The 14,786-nt window shown below is 42.9% G+C and overlaps 1 protein-coding gene across 5 annotated transcripts; it reads right to left on the reverse strand.

The window, feature by feature from the left end:
- Nucleotides 1-215: 215 nt before the first annotated feature.
- On the reverse strand, nt 216-14,569 carry PIGV (phosphatidylinositol glycan anchor biosynthesis class V). Of its 5 annotated transcripts, none has more exons than XM_048502197.1 (5): nt 14,501-14,569; nt 6,296-6,383; nt 5,793-5,953; nt 1,644-2,810; nt 216-652 (listed from the first exon to the last, which is right to left on the reverse strand). In XM_048502197.1, exons 3-5 carry the CDS (start codon nt 5,877-5,879, stop codon nt 350-352), a joined length of 1,557 nt encoding a protein of 518 aa, XP_048358154.1. In that variant the 5' UTR covers nt 5,880-5,953; nt 6,296-6,383; nt 14,501-14,569; the 3' UTR covers nt 216-349. The 5 variants fall into 5 exon arrangements, with proteins under 5 accessions (XP_048358154.1, XP_048358153.1, XP_048358155.1 ...); XM_048502196.1 differs by lacking the exon at nt 14,501-14,569 and adding an exon at nt 14,157-14,257; XM_048502198.1 differs by lacking the exon at nt 14,501-14,569 and adding an exon at nt 14,174-14,197.
- Between the last annotated feature and the right edge of the window lie 217 nt (nt 14,570-14,786).

The following is a 14,786-nucleotide window of genomic DNA, read 5'->3' on the forward strand; positions in this document are numbered from 1 at the left end:
CTTTGGAAGGGATGCACATGGAATAGTGAGGGAGATGGAGGACACCCACCTAGCCAGCCAGAATCAGCCCTGGCTATCAACAGGGTGACAGATGTTGCAGCTGGATCGCCCTCACATCCAAGGTGGAAACCAAGCCCAATTCTCCATATTAGAGTCCACAGCTCTTAACTGATAGACCACACTGGTAACATATAGTGGTGATTAAGTACGCCCAATCTGTATCTACTTGTTTTAATGCAACATGGAAGATCAATGCTTTCTAAAACACATCGCTCAGCTCCAAACTAAAAGATGTACACTGTGACAATCATTTTGTCCTCCCAAAGAAGCTAGCTGGCAGATCAAGTGCTCATGTCCAAGGAAAGAAGTTACAGTGAAGAACCAGACCTAGCAACCAGTAAGAAAGAGCGTATATCAGAATCCACTGGGTAAGAACAGTGCTCTGCCTCCAGTTCCTCAGTAGTCTTAGCACAGGGTTTTCATTTTGGTTCCAGGCAGAAAAAGAGTTTTCCATGCAGGGCTCATCCAAATGGGCCGCAGCATCCAATGTAGATGGATCCCTGTTTTGCAACAAAGGTTCATGAGTATAAAGCAGATGGGCAGAGAACCAGTACAGGACTGGAGAGGAAGAGCCCAAAAATCTTGTGAGAACCTGTTTTAAAGAAGAAAAAGAAAGTGACTACTACTCACTCGTTTGTGAGCCCAAGAACCTTCAAATAATTCCAAGATCCCTTAGAGAAAAAAAGCCTTACCTAATTTTCAGTTAAGAATAATGGAAATGAACCTCACAGACAACACAGCATAATTTTCTGAGAAGTAAGGATGGGGTGGGCTGCAGAATTTGAGGTTCAGTATGCTCCTTTAGTTTTCAGTATGTATAATCATGTAATTATATAGTACATTTCTACACCCTTCCTTTCCTCCAAGTAATTCAGGATAGTATATACAGCTCCTGGACATTTTGTCGTTGGCTCTGCCTCTTGTGGCAGCTATGTTGCGATTGCACCCACAACCCTTTATCAGAATTTCAGAGCTGCTTGCAAGCCCAAAATGACTGGGGATCCCTGCTCTGCCCACTATACTATGACAGCCATCAATACCGCTTTATGGGGCTACAGACATGAAGCTGCAAGTAAATAAACTGATGCATATTATTGTTGTTCTGCAGAGCTCTGTCCTGTCTCTACTCCCTGTATTGAAATTTAACATGAGATCTTTGGATCCAGGGCTTTATGTAACATTAAAGTACACTCTGACAGTTCTTTATGACCAATAAACAGATTTGCTCTTCAGCAGGTTCCTGTTAATATAGGAGATACCTGTTAATGTAAAAGATCAGTCACTAAAAATAAAAACGTAATCTCGGCATGAAACAAGCACACAAATCAAAGAGGTATGCTTCTTAGCAAAGCAAGAGCGGCTGGCAGATCCCTGCTACGTGCAAAGAGGATGATAAACCTACTTTTGTCTCTGCATAGCCTGTGAAGCAGCTGTTGGGAGCTGTGTTCACAATTTGCAACCGCTTAAGACTACCTAGCCCATCTGGCTTTGCATTAGGTAGATTCTGTCCTTATGATCAGCAACCATCAAGCCACCACATTTACACTTCATGATGAGACCTTTAAGAAGATGCCACCTCTTACCTGTATGTGAATGCAAAAGGTGCCAAACATCAACAGAGCCATGGCATGGACGATATAAACAAATACTCCAGGAGAGCAAAACCCAGCAGGAGGTTTTGAGGGAGATTCTGCCGTTGTTCTTCCAGTCTCTCTCCTTGCCAGACCAACCGTTAGGCAGTACCAGGGATTTGCAGCAACATAGGACCAGGCCGCCCAACATCCCAGCACAATAGTTGGTGCAGCTAGTAGGAAATTGGGAATTTGTTTGGCCTCATAATACTTGAGAAAGCCCACATTCCAGTAAGCATCCTGAATGTAGGCATAAACCATAGGATAATCCCAAGAGCACCATGATGGTTTTGCGCCATTCAAAAAGGCCAAGTGGTACCCCAAATCCACAGCTAGCTGCAGCAGCGGTCTTGGCACAACATATTCAGAGCCAATGTTGCCACTGCAGAACCAGAAGTAAGCATAGAACTGAAATAAAGCAAAAGGAAGGAGAACGGAGGCACACATTAAGGCCAGACACACTATTAGAGTTGGAAGTTGACCTAAGATCAACAGCAGTGCAACTCCACTCCCTGCCTGAAGCCGAGAGACAAAGCATTTTGCCTGGGCATAAACGAGGAACCCAGCATTGATCACCCCGTTGGAACGCACACCGCTGGCCAGTGAAAAGAGGAGGGTGCTGGTCCACAAGCGCCCTTTCTCTAGCTGCCACATGGCACCAAATGCCAGGAGGGCGAACATGCTCTCTGAATAAGCAGCTGCCATGAAAACATTGGCAGGAGTGATGCAGAAGAGGATGGCCGACAGGAAGGCCTGCCTGCGGCACCGCAGGACAACACAGCCCAACTCGTATAGGACCCACGAAGCCAGGACAGAGAACAGGGTGTTCAACAGAGCCGCAGAAAGGAGCAGCCGGCTTCGGATGCATAGAAAACCCTGGAGAGGCCACAGGACTGTCCTCGCAGCTGCACGTAGACTCAAGGGAAACAGGGGGAAGAAGGCACAGTTATGCTCGTATATGTAGCCGTGCTCGGCTATGAAGAGGAAGTGCTCTGCGTCCCAACGTGACAGGCCACCCAACAGCCATTCCACGAGCTGGTCACAGAACCCAGGCTCAGACATACGGGGTGGGCGGAAGGCATCTGCAGCATGGTCTGGGATCAGAATGTTGAAGAAGGCCTGGGAGGGAGAAGAGAAAACGGTAGTTTAAAAATATACTTCATTCCCGTCCTGTTCATTTAAACAGCATGGACTAATGTTCCTCCTGGTGGGTGATGTGAAGTTGGCGTGTAACTGTTACATACAACAGTTAGCAATGCCTTATTTTTATATCTCAACAGCAATGCCTTATTATATCTCAACAGAGACCCAAAGCAAAGAACCTGCCCACTCTCACATTTTACCTTCAAAAAAACCACCTGAAAGGTAGGTTAGGCTAAGGCAGGGGTAGGGAACCTGCGGCTCTCCAGATGTTCAGGAACTACAATTCCCATCAGCCTCTGTCAGCATGGCCAATTGGCCATGCTGGTAGGGGCTGATGGGAATTGTAGTTCCTGAACATCTGGAGAGCCGCAGGTTCCCTACCCCTGGGCTAAGGGAAGGTCCAGAGTGACCCAAACCCATCTATCATTAATAGAAAAACCTGGTAAAAGCTGTGATTTTCAATTCCCCAGGAGATCATCTGCCAAACAGAAATCATTTAACTTGTTGAGTGGTCCTAAGACTCACAACGTCCTTCTAGGAGGTTTTCTGTTGTGCAATCTCAAAGATCATGTGCTGGCACTGGAATAGAAGGGAGAGAGAGCCCTTGCATTACTCAAACTTAAATCCAACAAAGGCAGCATAACAAAAATATAACTTCAGTGACTGACTCGTTTAGTTGGCTGAAGGATATGGCACCGGTGGAACAGCAGCAGCTGTTCAGCCTGAATGATGAGGATTGCAAGAAGTTTTCATTTGCCCTGTCGATTGGAGGCATTTAGGCACAATGCCCCAGATAAAGTCCTGCTTATCTACCCAACAGCCTTTCAAGGACTCCCCCTGACAACTACAGCTGCTATTAGGAAGCTGCTCGCAGAGCCAAGCCATTTTAAAACTGCACTCCTTGCCTGTCTGAGGATGGCCTTGTGATCTGCAATAGCCCCAGCGTTCAGCTGCCTGCAGCCGACTCTGATCCCTGATCTCAGCCTTGTTCTTACTCTCTTCTCCTTCCCATCCATCTCTTACTTCACTGTAATTGGAGACAAGCCCTACAGCACTACCCTAAGAATGCTTTCCTGGGAGTAAGTCCCACTGAATAGACCCAAGCAGGATTCTAAGCAGACTGGCTTAGGATAGCTTTCTTAGTTAGCCTTACATCAGGTATGCAGCCTATGACTCAGTACAGAACAAAATACAGCACTTTAAAAAAAAAGGAAACACAGATTTTTAAGTTAAGGAGAGAGGGGGAATGCTACAATACCAAATATATGAAGGGAACAGAAGGCAAATATTTTTCTACAGAAGTGAAGGGCTTCTTAGAAAAATTCTGTAGAAAGGGAAATGATAATGGTGAACAGTTGACAGGAATCCAACAGCAAACCTTGCACAGATGTACACAAGAACACAATTTGAACAAGAACACAATATTACAGACAACATTTTGAAAACTTTCATCAGTATCTGACAAAGCTTATATCCTAAAAAATTGTAATGGTCTTCAAGGAGTTTTGGACTCAAATTTTATTTTACTACTATATCTTTTTCAACATAAAGATGACACTAGATTTGAGAATTCATCTGCCATTTCCTGGACCAATTTTGTTCCAGAATGCTCTGCTTGGATCCTGGTGCCTAGCTAGTTCTGTCCCTAAGGCATTCTAGAGCAAAGACAGCCAGGAACTGTTGGATTAATTCTAGATCTGGTGTCATCTTTATGTTGAAAAAGGTATACAGACTAACATGGCAGTCAGAAAATAAATATATGCCAGTGCATTAATTCATGTGTTAAGTATCAGGAAATGCTAAATGGTATACTTTGTTAAACAAAAGAGCTGTTTTATGCTGAGTGTTTATTGATCTCTTACTTTTGTTTATTGATCTCTTACTTAATTTTTAAGTGTTTTGGCTCTTTAGTCATAAAAGGTTGCTGACCCTGGCTTATCTACACCTTACCTCAGTTTCCTCATATCCAACTGCCATAAATTCCTGACAAGCAATTCCAAGTCTCTTTCCTTTCCCTTACTAGCCTAAAGACCCAGTTTGAGCCCTAGACAACAGAAATGCTCTAAAACCAAGTTGCCATCATAAATTTCACACCATTAATAATGTTGGCCAGTTGGTCATCTTGTAACCATTATGAGTAAGAAAACAGGAGAAAAATGAAGGAGAAGAAAACACCATAAGTCGTTTTAGGTCCACACTGGAGGTATAAACTAAGTAAATAAAATTAAATATGCATTTTAATAAAATAAATAATAAGATATATGTATTTTAGGGTTCCTTCAAATTTATAAGCTTGTGGGCATTTTTGGTATTTTGAGAAAAGGTACCATCACAAAATGGCTGCCACTGGGGGCAATACAAAATGGCAGCAGGTTCCAAGTCAAACATCTTCCTACGATGGAGGTAGCTGTTTCCAAATGCGTGCTCTCTGCAGACAGAAAGGTGATGTCCCTGAACTCTTCTGAAGCAACTCCTGCACCAAATAGGTGGAAGAAAGCCAGGACTGGTCCTTTAACATTAGGGAGGAGAAAGTTTGGGGCAAACAAACAGGCAAGCCCCAGGAAATATACTAGCGGGCCCCACAGTAAGAATCACTGGCTTGAAGACAGAAGGATGTGGGGAGAAGGGGAAATGGCTGGACAGGGAATTTGTACAAGGCTCACTAAGCTCAGCTTCCTGGACACCAAGAAGTTTTACAGGTCACTATATAAATCAGTGTTTCACCCATATCCAATAGCTGAGGCACACTTTCTTCCAAACTGACTGGAGGTACAAATTAAGACTAGAGGCACCCAGGTGGTTTATTTTGAGGGTATGTGAGAGTAAAGAATTGCCAGCCCTCAAAGGATTGGACCCCCAGTGTTTCTGCATGAGTCCACGTTCTGATTGGAGAGAAGTGAGCTCTAGATCTATACGTCTGGCTTCACCCTGACATTAATCTGGGTCACAAACACTTGCCTGAAGCACCAGCGTTCCAGCTCTACAAAGCACTGCAAAGCGAACCACCTCTCGACGATGAGCATCTCCTCCATTTGTTACCTGCATTTTGATAACAAATGACCATCAAGTAGGTCACTGATGTCTTTCAGGCAGCGAAGCCCATTCACAGAAGCTGAGACCTGAAGCAGAACAAAAGGGTAATGAACAAACACCGCTAAATCTTGCATGTCACTTTTTTAAAAGTTAGAAATTCTTAACAAGGCCTACCCCTCTCTCTGGTGTAAATGAACACACTTATAACAGAAAATCTCAAACTAGCCAACCAGTTCATTTTTGCTGACAGCAGTGTCAGATGGGTAGCCCTGTTTCTCTTTATCAACAGATTAAAGCAGGAAGCCAAAGGCACCTCAAAGACTAACAAAATTTCATCTCCCATCAGCTTTTGTGAATCAGAGCTATTTCTCCAGATGCATGAGGTATAGATCTATCAGGCCAATTTATATGCACAACAGGAAACTTACCTCTGTAACGTTTCCTCACGACCTCTACACATTTCCCATACAGTCGATTAACCTCCGCCTTCTTCTCAGTTTCAGATGGCAGCTTTGCCTGTAAATTGACAGAGCAATTTGGGAGAAGACAGACTCTCAGATATAATAGGACATCATCACAGAAGAGCAGTCATATTCCCTCCCGTCCCACCATCTCTTTTCAATACTCAAAAATGCCTTTGCTACCACGCTGCAGAGTAGGTTGGGTAATCCAGTGAATTACTTAAGTGTACAAGGAATTGAACCCAGTTTTCCACATCTGAGCTGATCAACAGTCAACAACAACAACACAAAGAAAAAGAAGTGGCTGGTTTCTCCCACCAAAGCCAAAAGACAGCCCAAATGTCAGCTTCTGGGCATGACTGAAGCCTTGGAATTGGCATTCTCAGAACAAGAGAATGTAACAGAAAGAGACCACAGGGAGGGGCAGAATGGTCAAGCAGAGCCTTCCAGGCTGGCTAAAATATTGCAGAAAAAGCTTTGAAGAGCCTTTTTCCTCACACACACAAGGATGTTGGAAGTAGTATTTTAATCTATCAAGTAATGCTGTATTATATAACTATAGAATGGAAATGTTCTTAAAGTTTTGGCAAAACTCTTTTGTAACAAGGCTGAATCTAGACATCAGTGGCTTCTACACTCCAAACTGTGCTAACAACCCCTTCTGTCCTTTGACCAGACAAACTCTCCTTTGGCTAAGAAAGAAAAGGTTAAAATACTGTTATCAGATACCAATAAAAATCTAACGTATTCTGTTGCCAAGTTTGCCTGGATATCAAGTAAAATCAGGAAGGCCCGACAGAGCACTACTGGCTCTGCCAGCTAATCCTTATTATTAATTATTAGACTGATCTTCCACTCATTATCTTGAGCTGATGTTCTGAGTTCCTGAGGCCTATTATCTGCATTTTGTTAACTGTTTTAATCTGTATATTTGTAATATCTGTAAATTTTATGATTTTAATCCTTTTGGATCTTGCTGGTCAATGACCGTAAATAAACTATGATGATGGTGCTAACAACCATCATTTGCAACTGGATTCCAATGTGTCCCCCCGGGAAAATCCAGGAGCAAATTGTTGCTCCTGAGTAAGCAACAGCCAATGGCATATGGATGCAGCGCCTAGTTTCTAAACAAAGCGAGTGGAGCCAAGGTGGTAAGTTGTAGAGCAGAGAAGACCCATACCTGTGTGGATTGTCTGCAGTTGGAAGGATATATATACAATCAGAGGCCTGGTCAATGTCTGGATAAACATCTCTGAAGAACATTATGCCTTAAGTGGGAGGCAGACAGAATATATATGCAAGAAAGTAAACAAATGCGTGACTCGTACAAATGCTGCAGAGGGATAGTTTTCCAAAGAGAAAACCGTACAGAAGTGACACAAACGCAGAAATACAATGCATGATCTAATCAGGTGAAGTCATTAAGTCTACTGATTAGTGGCGAATCCAGGCATATCCGCCCTCGATAGACAGACTGTCTTGGCATAAAAGCCACAGTCAGGACAATTGCTCTTTTGCAGCAAGATAGCCACCCATAGCAGTTCTTATTCAAGCAGCATGGTCCTCGGCTTATCATCATATATAATTAAAAAGTGGGTGGCCCCCGCCAATCACACCAGCAACAAAATCAGACCACCCACAGACATGGTAAGCATTTCTATATATCCTTGGGGACTCCCCCAAGTATGCAGAAAAACAGAACTTCTGCTAACCCAAGGGTAAAGAAAGAAAGGCTTGGTGATAACCTAACAAGCTCCTAACAAGCTCCTAACCTAACAGAATTGCTAAGAGCAGTTGAGAGGCAGGAAATGGAGCAGCTGGCCTACCCAGCAGCCTAAGCACTTACGGAGATGTGGATGGGGGGAAGAAATTTCCAACCCCACCCCCCACCCCGGTTCCTTGAGGGAGGCTTCTAGCTTTTATATGGATGTCAGCCAAAAACATTTGATTCTGGTAGAGAAACAGAACAATAGAATACTATTTAGATTTTTTAAAAAAAGATTCAAGGGCAAGAGAGCAATTAGGGTGCCCATCCCACTAGGGTTCCTCTGCACACCTTTTTACTTTCTCTGGAAAAAGCAAACAGCTGCCATTCACTTTTATGGGAGGAAACAGTATAAAGTTTCCATCTATTTTCTGTGCAGAACAACAGGACATGGTGTTCCTTTACTTCACTTATACCCTGCTTTTCTCCTGAACGGGTCACCATCCAAAACAACTTAAATTGTTCTCTCCTCCTCCACTATATCTTCACAATAACCCTATGAGGTAGACTAGGCTAGAGTGACTGGCCCAAGGTATCCTAGTGAGCTTCCACAGCAGAGAGGGGTTTGAATCTGGATCTCCCAGATCCTGTTCTGATATTCTAACCACTACACGATTGCACAGTAAAGAGGGTTACAGAACCCTAACCCTAAAACAACAGGGAGAGGGGGCCCCGGCATCTGGACATGGCCCACCCACCCTAGCAGGGAGGGGGGCGGGAAGGAATGCGAGGGAAGGGGAGTGAGGGAGGGGTGGCATGAAAGGGAGGAGGGGGAGAAGGTCTGGCATCTGGACATGGGGATTGAGCAGAGAAAGGGGGAGGGAAGGGAGGGGTGGCATGCAAGGGAGGGGAGGGAGAGGTTGCACAGTAAAGAGGTTATAGAAAAGACAAAGTGTTGAGGGATTCTGATTATCGGTTAAAAGAGGGAAGGAAGGAGAGTGGAGGATAAATCAGACTACCCAATTCTCCAAGAGCTTAGAGAATCCTGGAGGGGAGATTTCAGTGGCTGGCCCCCCCCCCCCCCCCCCATTAATCAGAAGTCCCTAGCTTGCAAACTTTAATTCTACAGCCAGTGGAGGAGAGGATAAAACCTGGGAGAGAGCAAAAGAGTGTGCGTTGAGTGTGTGAAAGAAAGTACACATGTGACAGCATGCACATGCCCCAGCACAGGAAGCCAAAACAGCCAGAGCTGTCCCCGCTGACAACAAAGCACACCCTTTCTCAGGAGGAAGTTAAAGCCGTCCAGAAATGGCAGCCGACCATGGTGTCAGCTTAAAAAAGCCCACAACCTAGCAGGCCTGCTTTTGCACAAAAAGTACAACTAAGTATGCCTGCAGAGTGATCGTGTCAAAAGAGGCAGAAAACCTTCTTAGGTCTAAAATAACATAAAAACCTGGTACAAATCTAAAACCTAGCAACAATTCAAATTTCTAGCCAGCTAGCTGGTTTCAAACATGAACGATTCCTGTTTTCTCAATCCCCATTTTTTCCCTACCTGCTGTTAACAATTGCATGCGAGTTTATAAGCCAAATGACAGGTTTGATTTTTTTCCCCCTGACAATTTGAAATAAAAATAGGAAATGGTTTTCATGCTCTGCGTTGCGGATTGGTTGCCGCCAGAGGGCAGCAGGCACCCACTGTGTTAATTCTTCCCCACGCCTTCTACTGCTGTGGTCATCACATTATGAGCACGTTGTTGGATTCTTAGATAAAATCCAAAGCAATGTACACACAGGATTCAGCTGTAAAGCAATGATTTAGACACCTCTCCATGTATTGATGGCTTTCCTGAGAATAAGACAGGATCACTGCTGAGTAAAAAAAAAGAAAACCTTTTCAGAAACACCTCTGCTACAATTTGAACCATTAATACTTCCACCCTCTGATACTTCCTACCACATTCCTTTCGATTTGGAGAAATGAAGAGAAATGCAACTTGTTTTATCTCTATTTCCAGCCACGTTCATTTCCTGAACCTTTACAGTCCTTTTGTGACACAGTCTCTACAGAGAGGGTTATTTGCTTAAAAGCATTTTCCATTCAAATACATACACATTATGTTTAGATGGATATAATCCTACTAGTTTTAGGCTACGGATTACTTTAGCTTTCTTTCTTTAAAAAAAACTGTACTGAGATTTAATTTCTCTGCAATTTGGAAGAGACTTTTCCCTGCTCAAGGCTTTCAGATTGGGCCCAAGCCTCACAACTGTTGTACATTCAGAGCAATGAGCTGTGGTCCATTTTGGTTAGGTGGAAAATGCTGATGTGCTTGTTGCAATAGGCTGAATAGCATTCTGCTGTTTTGACCATTTCCAGGAACCACTGAGGTTGCCTGAAAGGGAAGAAAGGGAGGCTACAACATAAAACCAACAAACAAAATTAGGCCCAAAATGTATTTATTTTCATTGGTGTTTTTACAGTTTACCTTTCTCACTGCAACTCAAGGCAGAATACACAGATTCGAATATAATCAGTGAAACGGGCATTCAGTAATATTACATTAATCATGCCAAATTCATTCATAAAAATATCCTGGGCTCCAAGTGCTGCCATTCTGAACAGCAAGACTCATTCTCCATGTTCTTGCACTGTTTTTTTCCTGTTTTGCCATGACTTTTCTGTAGTTACTAAGAACATATTCCATCCTATCCAGCCATAATAGATTATAGGGGACGACAGATATTTATTTTGGCTTATTTTTCTTTTCTGTGGCCAAATCCTACAGCTGGTTGTGGGGGGCAGAAAATAAAGAAGTGTTTCCCTTGCTTTGGAACCACGGAAAAATCATATATATTAGTTCCAAGGCACACTTTTCAAACCTCAGTGTTGTGCGTGTACTGCCCCCACTACATCAAAGTATTCATTTTTAGTAGGAAGAATCTGTTTATAAATGACTGATCTCCAGGTTTATGATCAAGATTTATTACCAAAATTGCATTATTTTGATACTACATCAGCCATATTACCAAAGTGGCTCTTTTTTGTTTATCTTGTGTTTTTCATTTCCAACATGTGTTACAATTTATTTACTTCCATGTAAAAGGCAAATCCCTTTATTCTCATTTTGCAGATAGGGATCTGAGCAGAAGGACTTACCAGATGTACTACCAAAGACTGCAGCACTTGGGGGGTTTAATTCATAAAATGTATGTACTTTTTATCTCTGACTTATGACCCTTCTGGTCCCATACCAAAGCCTGAAATTTCAAAACAGGAGGCTTTTATGTATTAAAGCTAAACGCTGAAAGAATTAAATCTTCAAATACAAAATGGAAATAGGGTTAGGCAGGACAGCCAAAAAAGAAACAAAATTCCTCCTCCCACACACCATTATTTCAGACTGCTGAATTCTTGCTGCACTGTGTATCAATTTCAAGCTTCTAGTTCTCATTATTAGAACCATTCCCTTACTATACCTATACCATTTTCTTTTGATTCCTCTAATATTATCTTATATCTGGAGCACACATATGCTCATCTGCCATCATTCTCAACTGTACCTCATGTATTTGCAGTTTCTCCTATGAAGAGCCCAGTGTGAAGCACCTCCTCCTTATCAGGTGACTTCCCTGCACCATTCCCTTGACCTTATTACTGAAAACTACAGACCTTCAGCAAGGCTTCTTCTAAACCAAAAGATTCCTTTTACCTACTACATATTTTAAGGGTGATGAAGGTGGTTTGATAGTGCGACCACTGGGCTACAGTAGTGTAAAACTGAAGATCAACACACCACCTTGGCTGAAAAGTTAAGCAAATTCATTATCCTAGTGCTCATCTTGTTGTCATTTATGTCCACAAAACCAGCTGTGATGCTGAGTTCACAACGTGAAAGAGGAACTCACTGTAACCACTCTTAGAATATCTGTCACTCTAACAGAATCCTCATACTATCTACACGTGTAACCCTGATTAATCCTCCATCCCTGTTTTAGACAACAACAGACTAGAAGATTTGCTGCACATAAATAATTTCTCTTTTGTATGTCTTCAAGCACAATGCTGGCACTGACAAATGTGAAACAAAAGTAGTAAAAATATGAGTGTGAGCTGATATGGTTAAGGAACATAAAATAGGAAACCCTCTCCTTTTTTAGACTAGTATCCTAGTGGAAGGTGCTGATTACAAACTCCTGTCTCTCTATTACACTTGATTCAGTTATGCAATTGCTGCCTATGCAAAATGGTGAAGAAAGCAGAAAAAACAAGACTAGGCAAAAGCATACGAAGTGAGAAAATTGTCATTATGGAAACTATATATATTAGGGAGCTCAGGGGTGAAGTCCAGATGGGAGGTTTACTTAGAAAGATAAAAATTGATCAGAAGAAAAACAAGCTACTGAGGCTGAGAGAACCAGAGGGTAGCAATGCCAGAAGCAAATCTATGAGGATCAATTTTCACCTTGTGTAGTGTAAAATCTATTGCATTTATACTGGTGATGGATGTCATAGAATATCCACAAATAGTCAGGGAATGTGATGAACCTACTACACCATAGAGTCACATCAGGTTGTGTTTCCTGGCACTAGACCACAGCATGTGCTCCCTTCATGGTGGCAATCTATCATACACGTGGTAATAACAAAAACTGTGAAAAGTGAAACAATTACAAAGCTATGACAGATCCAAAATTGAGCCAGCATATTGTCAACGGACTCTCAAGCAGGATGCCTGCTTCCCTGTGTTGTGTACTCCTATGTGTATTTACTTCTATGTCACATACCACTGAAGTCAGTCAACTAGATTACAAGAATGAACGATTACAGCCAGCACTCTAGTTAGCTAGGGTTCAAGAAGCCTTTCTGGTCTGAGAACAGGATACGTGGTTAAGGACCAAGACAGAAAGCATACCGCAAAAAAGTCAGTATGAGGGGAACAATAGTCCTACTTTGTGCACAGAAGACTCCAAGTTTAATCCCTCATTCTGCCAAGGAAGAAAGGCAACACATCTGCCTTAGATCTTGGAGATAATAATATAGAACAGCTGCCTTACACTGAGTCAGGTTGCTGGTCTGCCAAGGTCTATTTGACTGATAGCAGTTCTGTAGGATCTCAGAATGAAGTCTTTCATATCATCTCCTACCTGATGCTGTTAAGTGGCAATGCTGAAGATGGAACCCTGGATGTTCTGCATGTAAAACAGATGTTCTCACAATGAGCTGAACCCCGTCATATTAAGCTTTATATTGCATCAGACCACTGGCTCGTGCAGTTCAACTCTGTTTAGTGTGGCTAGCAGGAGTTATTCAAGATTTCAAGCAGGAAGTTTTTCCTAACACCTGAAACCCTTTCAAGATGCTGGTGACTGAATCAGAGCAGTTCCACAAAGCAGTGAGGAATGAGACCAGATAAATAGAACCAAGTGGTAGCTGAGCATATTCTTTCACAAAGAAAAGTTCCAAACCCAAATTTCTACTCTTTTCAATTACAAATCATTGAGAAAGACCATTCTTTGCCTAGGACCTCAAAAAGTCACTAGATTAGGCAGTATCAACATACTAGTTCAGTATAAGGCTGTTGCAGCCTATATCTATAACCCAGGTACATGGGAGTAAAATTATGCATACTGAGAGTATGAAGATACAATTGAATAAAGCCAGCTTCATGCATGCCAGGAGCAGAAGGAAATTATTTTAAAAATGCATACTTCTAGAACTCAGCAAGACACTGTAAGCATCAGCAGGGCCTAGGGGCAACTTAGTGGATTCGGAGCTGGCAGACACGGGTTGAAATCTCCACTCTGCTATTGAGCTTACTGTGTGAGGCAGTCACGCTCTCTCAGCCTGATCTACACCGCAGGGTTGTTGGGAGGGTAAAATGGAGGATGGGAAGGAGAAATTATGAACGCTCCCTTATGAGAAGTGGGAGAAAAATGTACTAAACAAATGTATCGAGGTCTAAGGGAGCAGAGAGGGGTCGACTTAGAGCAACCCGGAGAACGATACCCTGGAGATATACGCTTATGGGATAAGTCCATGGAAAATGGTCCCGGGGCCGCCCCCTTTCCCTCCAAGGCCCGCAGCGCCGGGGCTCTGGTTTCTACTCCACCCCCCACCTGAACACTCAGCGAACGGACGCCGTTGCACCTCCATCCCATACGGTTCCTGCCACTTCCGTTCAAGGGTCAATTAGCGCATGCGCAGAGTAGACCCATTTCCTGTTTGAGAACTAAGGAAATCATAGAGCGAAGGGGGAGGAGAGATCGGTTTCCCGTACAGCCTGACTTCCGGTTATCAATCGTTTTAAGACTTGGAGAAACCTTTCTGGGAAAGGCCTCATACTTTTTCATTGGAAAATTACAGTAGATAAACCAGTAATTTGATGCTGGAAATATCAATACCATTATTCGATCATTAAATATTATGAAACAATATCACATTTAATTTAATAATAACATACCTGTATCAGTAACATTAACATTAAGGCAAACCTAGGAAAGAAGCCACGTGAGACCAGGGCGGAGGGGGCGGAACCATCTTTATTAAGGACAGAGAAAGGCTTCAGTGCCAGGTATTGCCTACTTCCGCCCAACCCCCGGGCGGGGCTACCTTGGGAGCAAAACGCTTCTTTTCACCCTTCCGTTAATCTTTTAACTCGCCCTTTCCTTTGCCGGGAGACGCCGCCTAAAAAACCTTGTAAAATAGGAATATGAACATTTCCAAGCAATGCACAAAATAAATAATTT

Source organism: Sphaerodactylus townsendi, linkage group LG06 (assembly GCF_021028975.2).
Source record: "Sphaerodactylus townsendi isolate TG3544 linkage group LG06, MPM_Stown_v2.3, whole genome shotgun sequence".
Taxonomy (NCBI): Eukaryota; Metazoa; Chordata; class Lepidosauria; order Squamata; family Sphaerodactylidae; genus Sphaerodactylus; species Sphaerodactylus townsendi.

Bases quoted from the DNA above. Each gene is read 5' to 3' on its own strand.
- PIGV (XM_048502197.1), bottom strand. From the start codon at position 5,879: ATGCAGGTAACAAATGGAGGAGATGCTCATCGTCGAGAGGTGGTTCGC. The intron at 2,811-5,792 runs GCAAGTGTTTGT...TCTCCCTCCCAG, and splicing joins CTGGAACGCTGGTGCTTCAG to GCCTTCTTCAACATTCTGAT. The intron at 653-1,643 runs GTAAGAGGTGGC...TCTTTAAAACAG, and splicing joins CCTTTTGCATTCACATACAG to GTTCTCACAAGATTTTTGGG.